This window comes from Cavia porcellus, unplaced genomic scaffold (assembly GCF_034190915.1).
Source record: "Cavia porcellus strain 051 isolate PalLab524CR breed Dunkin Hartley unplaced genomic scaffold, mCavPor4.1 scaffold_4, whole genome shotgun sequence".
NCBI classification, from domain to species: Eukaryota; Metazoa; Chordata; class Mammalia; order Rodentia; family Caviidae; genus Cavia; species Cavia porcellus.
Window position 1 is genome coordinate 105817313 of NW_026947487.1, and position 21464 is coordinate 105838776.

General features: G+C 52.0%; 1 protein-coding gene across 3 annotated transcripts; it reads right to left on the reverse strand.

Annotated features, from left to right (window-relative positions):
- Positions 1-142: 142 nt before the first annotated feature.
- On the reverse strand, positions 143-20686 carry Fcsk (fucose kinase). Of its 3 annotated transcripts, XM_013154863.3 has the most exons (25): positions 20271-20490; positions 14777-14881; positions 13985-14136; positions 13136-13308; positions 12744-12794; positions 11142-11267; positions 10772-10844; positions 10261-10358; positions 9880-9960; positions 9116-9235; positions 8766-8937; positions 8320-8432; positions 7704-7805; positions 7421-7591; positions 6950-7014; positions 6207-6577; positions 5332-5542; positions 5004-5170; positions 4695-4916; positions 4245-4388; positions 3970-4089; positions 1715-1902; positions 1536-1635; positions 1016-1239; positions 143-855 (listed from the first exon to the last, which is right to left on the reverse strand). In XM_013154863.3, exons 5-25 carry the CDS (start codon positions 12744-12746, stop codon positions 769-771), a joined length of 2958 nt encoding a protein of 985 aa, XP_013010317.1. In that variant the 5' UTR covers positions 12747-12794; positions 13136-13308; positions 13985-14136; positions 14777-14881; positions 20271-20490; the 3' UTR covers positions 143-768. The 3 variants fall into 3 exon arrangements, with proteins under 3 accessions (XP_013010317.1, XP_003472167.3, XP_063103702.1); XM_003472119.5 differs by lacking the exons at positions 13136-13308; positions 20271-20490 and adding an exon at positions 20499-20685; XM_063247632.1 differs by lacking the exons at positions 4695-4916; positions 13136-13308; positions 20271-20490 and adding an exon at positions 20499-20686.
- Positions 20687-21464: the final 778 nt, after the last annotated feature.

Consider the following 21464-nt stretch of genomic DNA (forward strand, 5'->3'; position numbering starts at 1 on the left):
CACCTCCCAGCCACTCCAGAACCCTCAACCAGTCCTGCCCCTCACTTCCCATGAGGTAGTCATCCGAGATGGCACAGTTTCCCATCGTGCCAGGGGAAGTGGGGATTGCTCTTGGCAAAAACAAGAAAGAGCTTTCTGAGTATAACCTTGCAACGCAGAATGAGTTTATTCCAAGAATGTCAAGTTCTGAGAACCCCTTGCCCACAGGCATCGCTTACTTGGCACTCTGTGTGTGGTTACTGGCTAAGGCCTGGGCTAGCACAGACCTGCTGCAGACCCACCACTGCTCAGTGCCACAGCCCTGGGAACAGAGCCCCACTCTCAAGCCACTTCTCCAGGAGGGCTGCAGAGTCTTGAGCATGGAGTCTGCAACCTTAACTCAAGCCACAGGAAAAGCTTCCAAGGACCTCTAGGCTCAGCCTTACCAAGGGACCCCAGCCATCTGCTATGACTGGTTGTCCTCCCCTTCTCACAGGATCCTAGTGGACTGAAGAAGGCTCCACTGGGCCATGTGATTTGTAAAGGCCACACGGGACACTGAGCTTTTGGCCCTTAGTCCAGATGTAACAAAAGCCAAGCCTCAGCCCTTGTCACCAAGTCCCGTCCTCCAACACTGCCTCCCTGGCCTAAGTCTTGCTTCCTGTAGGGCAAATTCAAAGAGGCAAGTGGGGAATCAGGAATGTGAACTCCCATGAGAGAAGGAATGGCACGGTAGCTGGAGCTCTGGTCTTGCCTATTCCGGAGGGGCCAGCCCCATGGCACTGGACATCAGGTAGAGACCTCACTCCCCAGCAGCTGCAGGCTCAGGCCCTGCATGTCCACTTCCACCAGGTGGACACTGTAGTTGCCAAGGCCCTGGACAGAACAGAAGGTGATCAGAGGCCTCCGGCCAACTCAGCCTTCTGGAGGCTGGGTACAGGGTTCGGGGGGCTTGCAGATACAGCCCCTGGTGAGCTGGCAGGCCCCAGTGAGGTCTCTACCCCTTCCAACTACCAACCCCGACATCTTCCGGTACCTTGGTCTTGGCCAGCACAGCCTCCAGAACTTCCTTTTGCCGTGGTTCCTTAGTCAGCAGATAGAGAAAGCCCCCGCCACCTGCCCCTGCCAGGCTTTGGCCATGCACGTAGGGGGCCAGGACATCCATCATCTGCCGCACAGCCAGGGGCTCACAGCCTGGGGCCATGAGCTTCTTCTGCTCCCAGTATGATGTCAGGTAGAGGCCCAGGAGAGGCAGGCTTCCTGTAGCAGGGCAGAGTGAGGAGTTGTGTCCCCCCGACCTGGGCATCAGTGCCTCTTTATGAGAGTGAATGGAAGTGCAGGCGTCAGGGGTAACCCAGCTTCATTGCTGGCCGGAAACAGGAGTAATAAAGCCTCCTGCACAGGGCTACAGACTAAAGTCCACGAACCAACCAACATGGTAGCCAGCAGAAAAAACCATGTGGCACACACATAGGGCCCTGTTCTACCCAATTCCCTGTGCTCACATAGTGCCAAGTCTCTTTCCCCACCTGCCCTCCATTGGAAGACCAGCTCACCTTGGCGGAAGGCTTCCGCGCACTTCTCAGTCTGCTGTACCAGGCTGTGGGCATTGTGCACCACAGCCGGCAGCCGGGCGTACCAGCTCCTCAGCACATCCTGCAGAGGGGCAAGGAGGCACAGTGAGAGTCTCAGCCCAGCTGAGCCGTTTGCCTTATTCACCCTGGGCTGTGCTTACCTGCAGCAAATTCCGAGCCAGGCGGGTTTTGCCGGTGTACACCAGGAGCAGGTGCTCATTGAGCTTCTGGACAAAGCCTTCAGGGACAGTGATCTCTTCCACCTCCACCTTCAGTGGCAGCTGGGGCCGGGAGCGCCCCACCTTGATGCCAGGCATCAGGCCACCCACCTGGTCCTGCCAGCCACCTCCTGCAAGCCCAGGGCTCTATGTCTGTTGAAGCCTATCTGGCCCAGCCCTGGCTCCTGGCCCTTTACCCTTGGTTGGAACCAGCTGGGACAAGTAAGCTGTGTGGCTGCTGGTGTGAACAAGCCACCTCCAGCATGGGAGGGGGCTGCAGAGTCCAGTTTGGAAATCACAAGGCTCACTTTTCAGTACAGACCTACTGTGTAAATGGAACTGGGACAAACCACACCCCAGGACTGTACACTAACCTCACCCCTCCGGGGAAGCTGAGTCAGAGGAAAAAGGACAGGACTTCCCTGTGACCCAATGATCCCCATATACTGTCTCCTCACAGTGTTTATGTTAAAAATAGGCTTTTCAGTACCTCTTATTTCCTCTTAACTTGAAAGAAGTTTATACATCTTGCTTTGGTAATAAACAGTATGATCTCTTCCCCATGCAGCTATATAAAAGCCAGACAAGGTAGTGCCAGGCCTGTAATCTTACAGACACTTAAAAGGATGAGGCAGGAGGATCACAAGTTCAAGGCTACCAAGGGCAACTTAGACCCATCACACACACAAAAAAAGAAAAAACACTAGAGGGCGAGGGATGTAGCGCAATGGTAAAGCACTTGCCTAGCATGTGCAAGGCATTTAAAGAATGAAAGACAGCCAGGCATGGTGGCTCACGGCTGTAATCCCAGCACTCAGGAAGCTGAGGCAGGAGGATCTTGATGAGTTAAGATCAGCCTGGGCTACAAAGTAAGCTCAAGGCCAGCCTGAACTGCATAGCAAACCCTGTCTCAAAAAGACAAAAAAAAAAAAAAGAATGAAAGAGAAGCAGACAGACAAAGCAAGACCTACTTCTGGGACAAGCTCTCTATTTGTATGTGTGTGTGGTCCCTGGGGATTGAACTCAGAGGCACTCTACCACTGAGCTACATCCCCAGTCCTTTATTATGAGACAGAATCTCACTAAGTTGCCCAGGCAGGACATGTACTTGTGATCCTCCTGCTTCAGCCTCCCTCAGTGCTGGAATACAGGTGTGTACCATTGTAGTTAGACCCTCAATATTTGAGGGAGGGCTTAAAAAGTACAAAATGCAGGCCTGGGGATATAGCTCAGTGGCATAAGCTCCTGTCTTATCAAATGCCAGGCTGTAAGTTTGATTCCTGGTACGTACCCCCTCCCCCACAAAAGTACAGAATGCAAATACCAGGGTGCAGCTGAGACTTTTAACAGCCAGAACACAGTGGTAGGATAGAACTGGAAATGTCAAACTCCTAACAGTGCCCTCTCCTTCAGGGCACTTAGCACAGTCCGACATGATACCTTCTCTTGAGTGGTTACTGATATCCATCTCCTTCTACCTTGTGATTACTGGGGGCAAGGACCTTGTTTTTGCTCATTATATCCCTAGAACTCAATAAGTAGGTATCAGTTAACGAAAGTAAGAACTTGAATCAAACCTCCTCAAAGGAAATGGAACCATGGAATCCTTTCGCTAGTGACTACCTACCAGGGATGTGAGTCAGGACACTGAAAGGAGGGGGCTGGGCTGCAGAGGGCTGGGAAAGGACACCATAATCAGGCATCTGCGCGTGGCAGCTTCCTTCCAGCATCCTGCTGAGAGCAGGCCTGGGTGAAGAGACCCCCTCAGGATCTGGAACCAGTCAAATCTCTGGCTGCCCCACATTGTGAACAGGTTCCAAAGTTTCATCATGACCAGAAGAGAAGTCTGGCACCAGGAACATCCTGTTAGATCATAGCCTGGGCTGGGCCCTTGCTGCCCCACCATATGGCCAGGGAGCAACGCAGGTGCAGATGGCCTCTGCTCAAAGGAGAAGCAGGTGGCCAAGCAGACAGACCAAGACTCTAACCCTTATTCCAAACCCCGCTCTGGTGAAGGACAGCCTGGGCAGAGACAAAGACTAGCACTAGAGCTGGGTGTGATGGTGCATACCTATAATCCCAAAACTTTTAAGGAGCAGCAGCTATGTGACTACTGGGAAATCCCATGCCAATAGAAAGGAGCCCCCAAGGCGTTGGGAAGATATCAGAGACTCCCCCTGCCCCGGGCCATCACATACCTGTGGTAAGCACCTGTTCCAGGTGCAGCACTGCATGGATCAAGGCCTCTGTGCCCACAGCCCGGCCTGCAGCCCGTTGCAAGGCAGCCAGAGCAGCACCAGCCAGGATGCTGCTGGTGCCTGCAGGGTTCAGAGAAAAGGAACCAAGCATAAATGGCCTCTGCCCAGCTCAGTCCCATCCCACTCTGCTGTGCACAGGCCAAGAAGGGGGAATCACAGCTGAGGCTGGAAGGCTGTGACACAGTAGGTGGACAACAGGGCCAGGACCTACTCACCGAGACCGGAGCCATGGGGCAGCTCAGACCAGGTGTGTAGCTCGAAGCCACCCCCGAAGGTCTGCAGCAGCTGTTGGTGCAGTGGGAGCTCGGAGTGAATGTGCACAATCCCCGCACAGATGAAGGCCGCCTTCAGCAGGGCCCCTGCAGAGGAAGGGCACAAAGCAAGGAACTCGGACACCAATCCAATCACCCACCTCCACCTGCAGCTCCCCAGACACCTGGTGGGACAAACACCTAGTAGCAGTACAGAACCCACCCTCAAGCTACAAAAGGGCTTGAAGTCATCTGTTTTTCCTGTGCCTGGATGTGCTCAGGCAGGTCTCAGGACAGCCCAGGCACTCTGGCTAGCCCTCAGGCCAGCCTTGCACAGAGGAACCTCCAGGTTTTGCCCCTTCCCAGGGGGCTGGGTATCCAACCCTACCTGTAGCTGTCCTGGGGTGCTCTAACCTGGTGCATGGGGCTGGCAGTAATCGTGCAGGTCGTGCAGACTCTGGCACACTATCTTCACAGCCTTCTCATCCTGCCGAGACCCCACAGCCAGCCACAGCTCAGGCTCCAGGATGCGGCGTGCCCTGGCCCCGATGGGCCGGCGGCCGTCTACTCGCACAGCCAGGCCCAGCACTGCCCCACCATGCTCATAGGCAAGAGGTGGTGTGTCACTCCAGCCCCCTGTGGCAGTTTGACAAGCTGCTCACAGAGCCTGCCAGCATGGCCCTGGGGCAGTTACCCTCATTCCCATTCCCACAAGGGGCTCACCAGAGAAATCCACACGGGCTGGACACTTAGCCACCACCCACTGCCCAGGTGCCGGCAGCTGTACTGGCTCCATGGAGATAAAGTCCCGGGCCGTCATGACAGCCTGGCGGATCAGGATCTGCCCAGCCCCTTCATAATGGCGAGCTGCTCGCACCAGCAGGGCTGGCCTGCCAGGAGGGAAAAGAGATACCTGCATGGAGCGCCAAGTTGGGAATGACTGCCTGGTTCAGGGGATCTGACTGCTCCGGGTGACCTGAGGGTGCCCCCACCTCTCTCTGAGATTCTGCTATCAGGAGCAAGGGGGCCAGGGGCTTCTCAAAGCACCCACCTGCTCAGCCACTTGTCCCTTTCCTGGGCAAGTGCCTCCACGCCCCTTGCCAGGTCGCCACACTCCAGGAATGAAAAGGGCCGCATCCACTCTGGGTTGGCAGCCGGCCCACTCCGTAAGCCTCCCTGGCCCTCTGCCATGCAGCCCAGGACATCTGCCACGCAGGCCAGAGCCCGAGCTGCCACGCCAGGGTCTCTGGCCCCTGCTGCAACTAAAGGAGCAGAAGTTAGAAGTGGAGGGGAAGGAACTGGCTTCCAACACCCTCAGCCCCCAAAGGCTACTCAGCAGATACTCATTCCCCTCTCCCCTCCCAGGTTCTGCCCAAGACATGTCCCTGCCTATGAGTGTACCCTATTTCCTGCTTAATAGGGTTTTATCATCCTGCCAGCCCAACCCAGAGATACCCCTTCACCCCCACCCAGGGCACCCAAAAAAATGAAGAACTCAAACATCGAACCACTTAGGTTCAAGTCTCAGTGTCTCCTCCAACTCATCATGCAGTTGTGGGTGAGGGACAAACAGGGATGATATTCCAGTGCCACTGCTCTGATGGACCATCAGTGAGGTAGGTGGTAGCCCCACACCTGAGGCTCTGAGCCCCCGGGCAGTGTGTCTGCGACTCCAGGTAGGGTTGCCCACATTCCCCTCAGCTCAGGGGACCTCAGCATTCACGTTCTGGACCCCCCTAGCACAGAACACTCAACACCCAGAGGCACAACCCCTCGCTGAGGGAGATGAAGCCTTCTGGAAGCCTAAACTCAAAGATCTCTCCACTGCTGTAGAATTGCTTGGCTCCCTCGTGCCCTCAGTCGACAGCCCAGAGCGTAAGTGACCCTGGCCTGACCCCCTCCGCAGCCCTAATGCCCAGCACTCACCCTGGTCTAGCATAGCCAGCAGGGGCCCAGGACAGCCCTCATGCACAGCAGCCCGGATTAAAGGGCGCAGGCTGAGGTCCTGCCGGGTCTCCAGTGCATGCCTCGCCTTCTGCAGGGCCTGGCAGAAGAATAGGTCCCTGCGGGAGGCCAATGTGGCAGCCCGGTCCAGGTGTGGCTGCAGCTGCTCCCAGGACAGGCGCCAAGAGGCTCGCCAGGCCCGCAGAGCCTTGCCTCCATCCTCCTGGGGGTCCAGCATCCACAGCATGTCCTGGGGCCCTGGGGCCCTCGAGGGGTGCAGCACAGGAAAGAGGCGGGCATTGAGGAGGTGATGCTCAGTGGGGGACGTGTCTGGGTCCCACAGGTCCCAGTCTCTGAGGTGGGGAGAGGTGCATTAGTGAGGAGAAAGCCACGGCTCCTGCTCCTCCCCAAGTCCTGACCTGTCTGTCTGTTCACGAGGACAGCACTAACTCCTCCAAGGGGCAGCACAAGTGGACAATTCCAGGAGAAGCCACACTGCCTTGCCATCTTTCCCAGGCCACTGAACAAAAGTCCCAAAGTTTGAACACAGCTAGGCACTGGGAACTTCCCAGAGGAGAAGTACCAAGGGAAATCCAGCTGCCCCAAACTTCCCAGGCTCAGTGGGATGACACAGGGGCCAGGGATTACTCTGGTGCAGAGGGAGGGACAAGCCTCAGAGCAGCAGCCACCAGGGCCACAGAGGCCCTCCAGGGCAGCCACCTTACCGGATACCCGTCTTCTTGAAGAATTCACTCCAGGACATGTTGAGATATGTGCCTGCCCCTTGTCTCTAGGGAAAAGAGAGGAAGCAGTTAGGGATATGGGAGCCTTAGGGAGGGCATGAGGGACACTAGGCCAGAGGACAGAGAACTGCTCGGGTAGAGACTGACACTGTCCTGAAAGAACTTCAGAGCTCCTGCCCAGGTGCCTGGAATTAGGACAGCATCCGGAGTCCTAACCCTGACCCTCCATAACTGGCTCTGGGACCTAAGCTGGGTCACTTCCCCTCCGCACCTGAGTCTCCAGCCCACTCAGGCCACCTCGAAGAGCCTGCTGGGACTCTCCTGGCCACACCCTTCCACAGCCTGCCCCTCAGGCTGGTGCACAATGGCCCTGCAGTGGGGTAAGAACAAGATCCCCTGGGGGTTCCCCACAGCCTGATGATGGGGCTGAGGGCATGTAAAGCAGACACCTACTTCCCAGCTGTCCAGACGGCCAACAAGGGTGAAGGCACGACCCAGGGAGCCAGGAAGCCGCACGCAGTGTCCCTGTAGGACAAGGTCGTGTAGCTCCAGGCCCCGAAGAGCCTCGGACTGAGCTGTGTCCAGGTCACTCACGAAGCAGCCGGTGCCAATGTGAATAGGGCCCTGCAAGGAAGAGGGCACGCATTCTGGGCAGGAAGCATATGGGTTTCCCCAACAAACACAGGACACTGGCCCCTTCGCCAGCCCTCCCTCTGTCCATGCTCTCAGGCCTCACCCGCAGGTGGCAATGCTGCAGGACACTCCCTGCCCCGAGGTGGACAGGGCCCTCCAGCAGGCAGCTGACCACAGAGCTCCCAGTCTCCAGAAGCTGTGGCTCCTATAAAGCCAAGGAAGATCACGAGGACTGAAGCAGGGGCTGCCCCAATCCTCCCACAGCTGAGCATCTGGGTGTGGGGCAGCAAGACCCACTGGTCCCACAACACTCCAGCTATCCAGGGCCTTCCCTAGGCCAGCCTGAGGCCTCCTCCCATCACACTTGCCCTGCTACTCCCACCCCACCACCCCAAGGGCCACCTCTGATCCACCTGTCCCCTTCCTCAGCACCATGGCACCAACCCAGGCCCAAAATTTTACATGCACCTGTGTCCCAAGCAGACCCAACAAAAGGGTCCTCAACGTCTCAATCAAGCAAGCCTCAATGCAAAATCCTGACTTGGCCACCCACCTCCTCTGTGATCCTGGCTACATTACTCAGCGTCTTTGAGCCCTCAGTGCCTTGTATGTAAAATGAAACTAACACTCGTCTCACAGGTAGGGTGTTCCCAGCATGGAGCCCACGACCCACCTGACCCCAGCACCCAGCAGCCACCTCAGGAGAAGACAGGTCTCACCTCCACCTGGGAGTGGACGATCTGCACCCTGGGTTCCCCAGGCGGTGTGAAGTTGTGCAGGAACTCACTGGCTGAGGAGGTCATGTAGCTGTAGCTGCCGTCAGGAATATAGGCTGTAAAGACACAAGTACCGACCCAAACCCCATGCCTGCTGCAGCTCTAGTGCCAGGTCAGGCCTCCTGCCAGTGCACACATCTCCTCAGACACCTGGAGAGAAGGTATGGTGATAGCCTGCTGGACCAAAGGGGAAACCTAGGCCCAGAGGTTCCACAAACAGGCCAAGTGGACTAACTAGGACTGGAGCCCCCAGAAGAGACAGAAAGAATGATAACTGAGAAGGTCGTTTTCCAGTCCATGAGCAGCTACCTAGGCCAACATGCAACAGTCTGAGGGTGTTTGTGCCATGGTCTCCCCAGCCCAGAGAGGAGACAGACAGCAGTACACACCCATGGTGAGGGGCTGATCTCGAAGCTCTCTCCACAGCTGGGCCCGGGCACCCTGCAGATAATCTGCTGCATCCATGTCACCTTGCCCCATCTCTGGGGGCCGCCCAGCCAGGAAGTTGTCTCTGCTCATGTTCCAAGCCATGCAGAGCAGGATGTCGAAAAACAGAGACAACTGGGTGAGAGTAAGGAACACAGCTATTGTTGGAGCAGGCAACGGATTATGAAGTCCCGAGGCTGAGATGGCACAGTTCCATCCACCAAGATGCTGACCCAAAGAGAAGGAGCTGATCTGAGGTCACTACAGCACCCGACCCCCCTCCAGTACCCCTCAGTTACCCCCTCCCCAGCACCTGGACAGGCCTGACTCCGGAGTCCAAGCCCATATAGGTACAGGCGTCCAGGGGTGGGCTCACGTGGGTGGCCAGGAGGTGCTCAGCAGTCTCCACAGAGAAGAAAACAATGCCAGAAACCTGGAGAGACCCCCGCAAGGATCAGGTGGGGACCCTGGGGCCAGGCCCGGCATAACCAGGGAGAGCACATGCAGATGGGCCACACGAGGCCAAGTGCCATACCAACCAGGGACCATGGTCTTCTGAGCCACCCAGCACCTGGACCGTAGGCTTACTTGGGGCAGCTCCCACCCAGGGACCTACTGGGACCCTCAATTCTCAGGCCTCCTCTAAAACCCAGTTTCTGGGCCGTGGATTTAACACAGCAGCATAAGTGCCTTCCTGGCAAGCACAAGGTCGTGAGTTCAGGCCCCAGTACCAAAAAATTTAAAAATTAAAAAAAAAAAAAAAAAACAGTTTCTTCCCCTCTCTGACCCAGTTCCAGATCTTTCCCCCAACCCCTTCATTCTGGAAGGATGGGTCTCTGCCTTTTGCCAACTACACTCTCTGACTGAAAGCTTTCTAATTCAGAACAAGACCCAGAATTCCAAGGCTACCCCTTCCTCAGATTCTGGCTATAGCTGCTCTCCGGAATAACAATTCCAGAAACTTCAGATTCTGTGTCTAGCCTGACGGAACCTTCTAAAAGGAGTAGAGCTCTTCCCTAAGAAGGAAAGCAAACTCTCCCTCCCAAAAGGTCCCCAACCCAGCCCCACCAGCCGTACCAGTGGCACCTGCCCATCAGCTCTGACACATCGCTGTATCTCTGCCTCAGTGCCCTGGTAGTAAATGTCCAAAACAATGCCCTGTGTCAGGGGAGGAATAGAATTAGGAAAGGGAGCAAGAGAGAACCAGGAAGATGGCATAGCCACGGGTGCCACCAAGTGAAAACAGGATGCAAGTCTGGCAGGTACCAGTGTACTCATGCGAACCCCAGCACCTAAGACTTCTACACACAGATGGCTGAGGGCAAGCTTTCAAAAATGCATTTTTGGAAACAGAGTAAGTGAGTACCACAGTTGTTGCCAGCTATGCTGGAAGATCTAGTCAAAAGGTGGCCCCAAGCAGGCCTGGCAGGCTGGCTCCACTGGCCCCAGAGGCAGTACCTGGGCGTCTGTGAGGTAGACCCCATGATTCAGAGCATAGGCCGGGCTCCCAGGAAGGGCGATCACTCTGGCTCCCCGAAAGCCATCCCAGCAGATTCCTGTGAGAGGCGTCACAATCAAGAAGCTCCCAAGGTCTCCAACACAAGGCAGGGAGTACCCCAGCCAGGAGGCAGGAGCCCAGCAATGGGGCATCCGGGCACCTCTAAAAAGGAAATATGGCTGCCAAAGCCAAAGGGACATTGCTCTGGAAATATGGCAACCCCTTCTCTCCCAAAGTTCTTCCACAAAGCCCTATGGGACAGAAGGGGTAGGGCTGTTATATCCATTCCACAGACAGGGGACCGAATCTTCTAGAAGGACTAGAAAGCATGGGAAAGCCTGCCTCTTGAACTGGCCTTTATTCCTCACACCACAGGCCTCCCTTCTGACAGGGCGGTGGGGCAGGCCCAGTTACACAGAGCCAGCCCCAGCTGCAGCAAGGGAAGGTGGTCCCGGGCAGTTGCAGGCTCACCAGGGTTTGCAGGAACAGACAGCAGCATGTCGGTGCTGCAGACCCACACGCCTGGTGGGGAGCCTGGGCCCAGCTGCAGGAGAAAGCAGGAGAGAGAAAGGAGGATGCAGCTGGTGGCATGTCCTGCAGGTTCCAGAGCCACCTCCTCCAAAGGAAGTTTGCTGCTGAAGTGCCAGAGGTCCCTCAATGCTGATGCACACCACTACCCCACCTGGTGCCACACCTCCCCCTCACGGGGACCCACACTACCTTCTTCAGGCTCTGAGCGAGTCTGAAACCCATTCTTCCCTGTGTGCCCCATCTGAGCCAGCACAGACAGACATTAACCAAATGGCTAGGACAAGACCCCCGAAGCCACCACCCAGCTTACCCGGTGGGTCATCACGTCCAGTAAGCAGTCCAGGTTGCAGACCAAGGCCTCCACAGAGGCCTGGGGGTTCTCCACAGGGAGGCAGGTAAAGGCCCGGCCACAGTCATTGAAGGGAAAGTCTCGGCCCTGAGTGGGGCAGGGACTGGTGAGAAGGCCTTGGGGACAGAGGAACTGGAATACCTCATCAGCTGGGCAAAGGAGGCAGGCATCATGCAGAGGACATATAAAAAATATTACCTAAAAAAAATAAAATAAAAAATATTACCTGGTCATTTTCCCTTACAATCTTCTAAACTAACACAATCACTGTGAAAAATTAGAAAGTACAAATATGCAAAAGGGAAAAGTATCCTTCAGGGATACTAACTACCATGCTCATTTTGAGGCACTACATCCTATCATTTGTTTTGTTTTTTACTAGAGGCCTTGTGTTTGCTCTGCCAGTGAGCTATATACCTATCCCTTTTCAAAATTTCTTATCTGGGGGCTAGGGATTTAGCTCAGCTGCATAAGCACCTGCCTTGCAAGCGTGTGGTCATGAGTTTGATCCCTGGTAGTGATTTAAAAAAAAATTTCTTATCCGGAGACACAGTCTTGCTAAATTGTCTAGGCTAGCTTTGAACTTGGAATCCTCCTGCCTCAGCCTCCACAGTAGCTGGGATCAAGGCGTGCAACACTGTGTTGGCCTTTCATGCATAGTTCCTTTAATTTTTTTTTTAACAAAAATAAGATCATTCTAGGGGCTCGGGATTTAGCCCCTAGAGGCAGAGGCATAAGCGCCTGCCTTGCAAGCAGGCAGTTGTGAGTTCGATCCCCGGTACCGATAAAAAGGAAAAAGACCAAAAAAAAAAAAAAAAAAAAATTTTTTAAAAATAAGATCATTCTTAAAAGACAGGGATGAGAGAATTTACACATAAGCAGGCATGTACAAGTATAAGTAAAACTGGGGATGTGAGACTGGCAATTGTATCAATGTCATTATCTTGGCTCGAATATTAAATCATAATTCTGCAAAATATTACCTCTGGGGATATCTGGGCAAAGTCCACAAAGACTTTTCTCTGTATTATTTCTTGCATGTGGATCTATAATTATCTCAATCAAAATTCCAATTAAACTGAGATCATTCCATACAAAGTTCTATCGTCTGGCTCTTTCCACTTAACAAAAACACATTTCGCAGAGCACTTAAAGCACACCAGGTCCAGTTGTGAGCATTTATGTGGATCAGCACTTCTATGTCCATGTCCACGTCCACACGAAGGAGGAACTGTTGCCATACTTAATTTACAAGTGGGGAAACTGAGGCCTATGTGGAGTCAAGGGCCTCAGCAAGGTCACAGAGTTGACATGCTCCTTCCATGTCAACACGCAGAGACAGATGGGCCTTCTAATCTCTTCAAAGTTTCTCGGGGGATATGCTGGGTATATTTAGTAGGTTCCCAATTAAGGGACATTTAAATAGATTCCGATTCTTTTGGATTTGAGAGATAATCACTCTGCACAGACAGCACGCTATGACAAAACACCACTGAAGTCCCACCTAAGCCTGAGAATCAGGGATCCGACCCTCCACACAGCCCACGCCCTAGTTCCACTCACCATGTGCAGGATGAGGATCCAGGCCGAGTGCAGGACGTCAGATGTGACCACCTGTCAGAGGCAGAACAACCCTATTGGCAGAGGCCTTGGGCAGACGGCACCTGAAGGATGGCACCCTCGTGTCCAGGGAAGGATGCACTCAACCAAAGCCCTCTCAGGTACAGAAATGGAAAAAGGTAAAGTCAAGTCCAATGGCCACAGGCAGGCTTGGATACCAGAGCCAGGCAGCCCTCCACCTGGACCACCTCCCTGGGAGGCTGCAGAGTGACCCAGCTGGTGTCAGTTCTGTAGCAACCAGCAGCACCGCCTCCACTACCAAAGCACACCAGTGCCTGTGCCACCAGGGGGCAGTGCAGCGGGGGCAAGTGTGGTGCAGTGGGGACCGGACCCACATGTCCTGCCCGGGGAAGTCACATCTCAGTCCCAGTGCACAGAGGCCGGGTGGCAGAGTCCAGGGGAGCGCGACTTTAGACTTCATGGGAAAAGACAAGGCCTCACAGTGAGAGCTCACACCAGCTTCCTTCCTTGTATTTTCTCTTTCACATCTTGCTTCTATTAATGCACACTGGTTATACAAACAAATGGGTTTCATTTTGGCAGATCTGTACACACACATAACGTGCATTTTGGTCATTTCACAATCCCCTTAAACAATCCCCCCCTAGTTTATTTTTGGGGTCTTTCAATATATATGATACATTTGGAACATATCCATTTCCTATTAGTTCCCTCTCCCCTACATACATTTATTCCCTTCTACTTTGTCTTTTTTTTTTTTTTTTTTTTTTTTTTTTTGTCTTTTTCCTTTTTATCAGTACCGGGGATCGAACTCACGACTGCCTGCTTGCAAGGCAAGCGCTTATGCCGCTGAGCTAAATCCCCAGCCCCTTTTTTTTTTTTTTTTTTTTTGGAGACAGGCTCTCACTATGTAATTTAGGCTGGCCTTGAACTCACTACTACCTAGTCCAGGCTGGCCTTACAGCGATCCTCCTGCCTCAGCCTCCTAAATGCTAGGATTATAGGCACTGGTCATCTATTCTAGACTCAATGACTGGCCCTGCCTCCTACTCTCATCTGGATGGCATGGCAGCCATGAGCATCCCTGACTCACAGATCCAAAAACACAAGTCCCAAGCTGAACTGGCCCAGACACAGGAGCCAGAAGAGCTGGGCATCTGGGAAACTACACTACGTGGTTCCAAAGGGAAGGGGCCCAAAGGGAGCGGCCCAGGGGCACTCACAGTGAAACCTGCGCGGGCACTCAGGTGCTCAGCAGCCACCAGCAGCGCATTGAGGGTAGCTCCTCCGCTGCCCACGCGTACCTCGGGGTCCTCAACAGCCAGTAAGAGCGTCCCAACAGGAATCTGCTCCCGCTTCTGCCGCACCTCGAGCTCTGCAGGCAGAAGGTGTGCTGGGACTCATACCCGGTCTCCCACCCCTGCTCCACAGTGCCTGGGCCAGCCTGGGAAAACTCATGATTTGTTTTCTTTTGTTTTGTTCGTTTGAGATGAGGCATCACTACATAGTTCAGGTGGCCTTGTACCCACTGTGTAACCCAGGATGGCCTTACACTCAGGACAATCCTCCTTTTTCAGCCTCCCAGGTGCTAGGAACACAGGTGTGCCCACCATACCCAGCTCATTATCTGGTTTCTTTGATTCAGTAACATACCACAAAGCACCTTTTTTTTTTTTTTTTTTGTCTTTTTGAGATAGAGTCTCGCTATGCAGTTCAGGCTGGCCTTGAGCTCACTTTGTAGCCCAGGCTGGTCTCGAACTTGCAACGATCCACCTGCCTCAGGGTCCCAAGTGCTGAGAAAACACAAAGCATCTTAGTAGCTCTTTACCCCATATGTGAGCTAAGTACTATTACAAATGAGAACACTACACCCAACAAGCAAGGCCCACGGTGAGGAAGAAGTGAAGATAGGATTCGAGCACACTCTGCCAGAATCCCAGGAGTGTCGGACTCAGAAGAGGACGAGGTTGGGAAGTTCTAGGCTAAGGACAAACTGCAGAAGAACAGCAACCCACCTCTCTGAAAGACCTGGACACTGTCCTTATACTGGCAGGTCAGGATGATGACTGTCCAATCGACCCCTTCCGGCGGCCCCATTCTGCTCTGGAGGGTGGGGCTTCCTGAGAAAGCAATATATGGATGGATGTGAATATTTTAAATTTTGATATATAGGGGCTGGTGATTTAGCTCAGCGGCATAAGCGCCTTCCTTGCAAGTGTGCAATCGTGAGTTCGATCCCTGGTACCAATAAAAATGAAAAAAACAAAAAAAAAAAAAAGAAAAGAAAAAAATTTTGATATATAATTATATAAATTCTAATAGAAATAGAGATTCCTGTAGCTGTCATGACCTTCACTGAAAAAACTCCCTCACAGCTGGGTGTGGTGGCTCCCATCTGTAATCCCAGCACTCTGGGAGACAGAGGTAGGGGGATCTTAAGCTTGAGCACAGGTTGGGCAATATATTGACTCAGGGAGACCTTGTCTCAAATAATTAAAGAGGAGGCCGGGAATATAGCTCAGCAGCATAAGTACCTGCCTAGCAAGCCCAAGGTCCCAAGTTCAATTCTCAGTACCATAAATAAATAAATAAATAAATAAATAAATAGGTAAGGACATAGTTCAGTGCAAAGGCCCGGGGTTCAATTCCAGTACTGCAAGACAGATCAACAGATCATTAGATAAACATTTTAAAACCCCCTCATGCTATCACTTTTTAGTCATGCCTTCCTCCATCCCTAACCCAGTGATCACTGATCTGCTGTCCACAGAACAGGCTTGTCTTTTCAAAACTGTCAGATAAAGATTATAAACTTGAAATTAGCATTTCTTCCAACATAACGCCTCTGAGGTGCACCCAGATTCTTGCAGGTATCAGTAACAGCCCAGTCCTTTTTCTGCTCAGTATTCTCTGGCAAGGGCATGGCACCCCCTGAAGGAGACCTGGGCCATTGGGCCAGCTTGCACTGTCATGAATATATTCAGGTTACCAGTGCGTCTGAACACAAGACTTTGTGTCTCCAGGTGGGCACGGGGAGGAAGGATTGCTGGGTCACACGGTTGTGATTTTTTTGAGACAGGGTCTTACAATGTAGCCCAGGCTGGCCTCAAACTCACAATGATCCTCCTGCCTCACCCTCAAATGCTGAGATCATAGGCAGGTGCCACCAGAACCGGTTTTTGTGCTTTCTAAAGGTGGGTGCATGTGATTTCCTGGGGAGCACACACTCAGGAGACAGAAGTAAAGGGTGTAGAACAGGGTTAAGTGCTGGTCTCACTTCAAGCAAGAAACTGCACCTTCTGTACCAGCAGCCCCACATCAGTCAATGACTGAGCCAGGGAATGGCACAAAAAAGAGAGACTAACACATTTTTGTTTTTAGGGGTTTGGTTTGGTTTTATTTAAGACAGGGTTTCTCTAAGTAGTATAGGCTGGCCTTGAACTCACTATTTAGTCCAGGCTGGCTTTGAATTCATGGCGATCCTCCTGCCTCAGCCGCCTGATTACAGGCGGAGTCTAAACTCTTGAGCTCTCCCAGTTGAGGCTGATTCCCCAGAGCAGGTGGCAGCTGTGGGGAGCTTGGTTAGGGGCTAGGGACACTCCCTCCCAGACAGCCATCTTCCTCCAGGGCACTGTCCAATGTGGGGACTGAGGATACAGACCACTCCCATGGTCCTAACAGATGGGAACCCAATCTGACATCAGAGCCCCCAGCCTCCAAGGCCAGCCTAGGATGAGCCAGTAGGAGTGCGTACATCTAACAGGGCTGCACTGCTGTTCCTCAAAGCAGCCCACCTAGCAGCGCCAAGCTCAGTGTAGGAGGACAACACAACAGCCACACCCAAGACATGCTCTGAGTTTGTGCATTTTGTGGTCAGCCCAGGCCTACCCAACGGCCAACAGAACGCCTGAACCCCATTTACAGTCTCTTCTCATGCCAAACTCTGATTCCACCAAACCTACAACAGCAGCACTTAGCAACTCCCACACCCCTCAGAGCTTTCCCAGACACTGTTACCACAGTAAGACTCTGCTCTGTTCAGCCAGGCATTGTGGCGTGTGCCTGTAACCCCAGAACTCTGGAAGGCTGAGGCAGGTGGATCACAAGTTTGAGCTCAGCCTAGGAGATTTAGCAAAACTCTGCCTCTGGCTAAAAAAAAAGAAAGAAAGAAAGAAAGAAAGGTTAAAGATGTAGCTCATTGTGAAGACCCTAAACTCAAAGAAATAAAAAAGGGTGGAGGATGCAGCTCAGTGTGAAAGCTTTAAATTCAATCCCCAGTATCGTGGAAAAGAAAGAGAAGAAAAAAGAAAAGGATGAGGAGAGGAGAGAGAGAGAGAGAGATACAGAGACCCAGAGACAGAGACAACTTTAATTGTTCTGTCCCTGCTCAACCCAGAAAAGAAATCCAGAGGGGAAAATGGACCTTCAACTGGTGAGGCCCTGGAGGGCGAAGGCTTTGACCGGCCTGCCCTGTAAGGGAGCATCAAGAGACTGCAACACCCAGTGGCAGGGAGCGTGGCTGACAGAGCCCCAGCTGCTTGTCTGAATCACCACTTGTTTCCAGGGAGCCTCTGCTTCCCGCCTCCTGCTCCCCAGTGATGACTCCCACCGCCTACTGGCAAGGCTTGGGGGCTCCTCTGACGGAGACCAGGCTCCAGGGCTCCTGGTCGGGACCACACTACAGTCTGAGACATCAGCCCTGCTACCTCCTCCAAGAGATCAGACCGGGATCCCACCGGTCTTCTGTGCCCAGTAAACTCTTGCACAACTAACCCCATCTTGGCGTCTGCTTCTCCGAGACCTGAACATATAGAAGGAGCCCATTTTGACAATCACAAAGAAAAAAGTCATGGCAAGAATCTCTCACTTGGGGGGCTGGGGATTTAGCTCAGCGGCATAGGTGCCTGCCTTGCAAGCAGGCAGTCGTGAGTTCGATCCCCAGTACCAATAAAAATGGAAAAAAAAAGAATCTCTACTTGGGCCAGACGTGGTAGTGTAGGCCTGTAATCCTGGCACTCAGAAAGTTGATGCAGGAGGAACACCCCAAGTTTGAGGCCAGCCTGGGCTACACAGTTAGTTCGAGGCCAGCCTGAACTACATGGTAAGACTATCTCATAAAAAAACTTGGGCTGGGAGCGTAGCTCAGTAGTAAGCTGCATGCTTAGCATGTTGAAAATCCTACGTCCACTCACCAATACCAAAAAAAAAAAGGAAACTCACAACTTAACATTCTTATTCATATAGCTGCAACTGAGATACAGCAAGATTAAGTAATCTGCCCAAGGTCACAGAGCTAGCAAGCAAGCAGTGGACCCCAAGTGAACCTGACCATTTTCCCCAGCCTACTCTCTTACTTATTACATTGTTCAACACTTCCTGGGGTTGAAGAAAAAGCAAAAGGGGAATTACAGGAGTAGCTCAGTGAAAGAGCTCTCAGCTAGCATGCACAAAGCCCTGGATGTGATACCTATGTAAGAAAGGAGTAAATACTGTGCCTGCTTAATCAAAATAAATGGAAACCATGCACTCCCTCCAAACACAGTGCCTGTTTGGCAAGCACGAAGTCCTGTTTAATTCCCAATACAAAAAAAGGAGTAAATATACTTAAAGTACTCACTATTACTATTGTAATATGACAAGGCCTAAACAAATACCAAGTGACAGCTGGGCATGCCATGCCATATATACCTGTAATCCCAGAATTCAGGAGGCTGAGCCAAGAGGATCTCTGAATTCCAGGTCTGCCTAAACTACATAGCAAAACCCTATCTCAAATAGAAAAAAAAAAAAAAAAAGATTGATTTTTTACCCTCATAATATCCCTTTGGGGTAAATACTATTGCCATATACAGAAGCAAGTAGATTCTGCAGCAATGGGGGTTCCTAGGTCACTCAGACTCTTGGCAATTGGACCCCAATCAAAGGCACTGGAAAAAGAACCATCCCAAGGAGAACACAGTGTCCCAGAAGGCCTGAGCCTAGCTAGTGTCAGCACAGTGTCGAAGAAACACATGTAGGAGACAGGTCTAGGGCCTTCTTTCCATTTCTGCTTCTACCTGTGTGATCCTGGGAAGGTTACCTACCTGAGCCTCTGTTTCTTAATCTGAAAACTGACGCCAACTGTACCAACTTCCTATGGCTACTGTTTGCATTCAATATAAAATACACAGTCCATAGCAGTGGCTCAGTGAATGGAGGTCTTTCTAGCAAGGCATGGGAGCTGCACAGTTTAACTGTGAAGAAGGAGGGAGCAAAGATTCTGAAGTATTCTCTGGCTCAAACATACTCCTAAACAAGAGAAATTCAAGCCAGGCACAGTGGCACACATCTTTAATCCTAGCACTCGGGAGGCTGAGGCAGGAGGATAACCAAGAGTTCATGGCTGTCCTGGATCACACAGCAAAACCCTATCTCAAAAAACAATCAGTCAATCAGTCAGTCAGGAGAGGCCAGGGAAATTAAGCAAAGCTTAAAGGTATTTCATGCCCAACAAGTCAAAAGAGCAGTTTAACAGTACAAAAAGGGAAATGATCCGAGCAACTAATACAGAGGTGTTTTCCAGGCGGAAAGCCCACCCAAGAGTGCTGTGACCCATGACAGCCCTACAGGTTGGGTCTTGTCCATAAATTGCAGATAAGGAGACAACTAAACTAAAGTTGGGGCCCAACTTCAAGAGTCTGGAGCAAACAGCTCACCTCAGGTCAGAGCGAGTACAGGTAGGTGTGTCCAACTCCCATGTTTGTATTCTTTTTTTTGTTGTTGTCTTTTTCGTTTTTACCAGTACTGGGGATCAAACTCAAGACTGCCTGCTTGCAAGGCAGGCACTTATGGCGCTGAGCTAAATCCCCAGCCCCCATGTTTGTATTTCTTAACCACACTGGCAAAACAACACACCTCTCTCGAGTCTGACCCATCATCATACGTGGCATTTCACAGACACCTTAGAATACTGGTCCCTAATTACTCCGCTATCCCGCCCACTTTTCAATACAACTGTACCAGCTGCTGTGGCCAAGTTGAAATAGTTTTTACTGTCTTCCACAAGCTGAGGATCTGGTGGGCAAGCCAGGAACAGAATAATAAAGTCTCTTCATCTTTGTTTTGTTTTTGAGGGGTTTTTTTTGGGGGGGGGGGGGTTGCAATAGAGCCTTACTAGGTAGGCTAAGGCCTGGAACTTGCAGACATTCTCCTTCCTCTGCCTTCAGAGTGCTGGTATTAAAGGCATGAGCCAACACACTCTGCTACCCTTCTTCATTTTTGATGAGGTGGCCCAGACAGGGACTTTATACATTTTAGCACTTTTAAGGGGGCGGAGGAGACAGGTTGAAGGACTACCCTAATTTGATGTCCTTGAAAACAGAAAGAAGTTGCGCAAGAGTAAAATCATATTGGAAAAGACACAACACACCATTGAGATTCGTGCGTAATGATGAGCGCTGATTGGGGTAAACTGAGGCAGGAGGTGGCCTCATGGCAATGCCAGAGCACTAACCGCACCCAGCGCCCCACCTGTCTCAAGCAGGGTCCCCTGCACCCCGGGTATCTCCAGGGACCGCAGCACCAGAAAGTCCCAAGGGCACCCGCGGAAAGACCTGGTCCAAGGAGAAGCGGGACAGCAGAAGTCCCCAGCGACAGGTGGGCGCGGGCAGTGGTCTGGGAGAAGCTTCTCTGAGGGTATGCGGACACGACTTGGGGACTTGGGAGCCGCGGGACGCGCGCCGACGTAGACCCACGTACCTGCGGCCGGGCGTCGGCAGAATGGGCTCTTTAACGCCACCGTCGCCCGGGGCACTCTGGGAAATGGAGTCCACACGTGCCCAGTCGGGCCGGTTCGCGTCCCCGGAGCTTGTCGGGACCCAGAGTCGCGGCCGAGACATGGCATGGGTGATCAGACGCTCAGCACTGCGCTACGCTGAAGGCCGGAGTCTACACATTGGGAGGGATCAGAGGCTGGAGTAGTCCGCGTCACCCCCCACACACACACGACTACAACTCCCAGCGGTGCCGGTGCGTCTTAAAGACACAGTCCCGTTTTGCTGGAATTCGAGGTTGAATGGGTTGAGTTTCATTTTGATCTTTTGTTTCCACTCTCCAGAGCCCGGGGGCGCACATCTGTAATCCCAGTATTTTGAGAGGCGTGAAGCAGAAGAATTGCAAAGTCGAGCCCAGCCTATTAAATTTATCAATTTAGCCAGACTGTCTGAAGATGTAAAAAATTCCCTGGAAACTGAGGCAGGAAAATCGCCACAAATTCAAGGCTAGCCTGAACTACGTACACCCTGCTTCTAAATGAAGCGAGAGATTTTTTTTTTTTTTTTTTAAGGAAAAAAGAAAAAAAAAAAAAAAAGTGAAAGGGTACAAGTTATACAAATTTACAAAGCGAGAGATTTTTAAAAAGACGTGCAAAGACTGAATTCCATTCCCCAGTACAAAAAACAAACAAACAAAAAACTTAGAGGACCCTGTTGCTACATCCTTTCTTGGGAAGAAAAATACATTCAAGAAGATTTTTTAAAGCATTACAAAGAAAAAAAAGTCAGGCGTGGTGGCTCACTCCTGTAATCCCAGGACTCGATTGAGGCAGGAAGATCACCTTGAACTCGAGGCCAATTTGAACTATATAGTGAGTTCATGGCAAGCCTGAACTGATAGTGAGACCCTGTCTCAAAAATTTTTTATTTATTTATTTTTTGTACCAGGAAT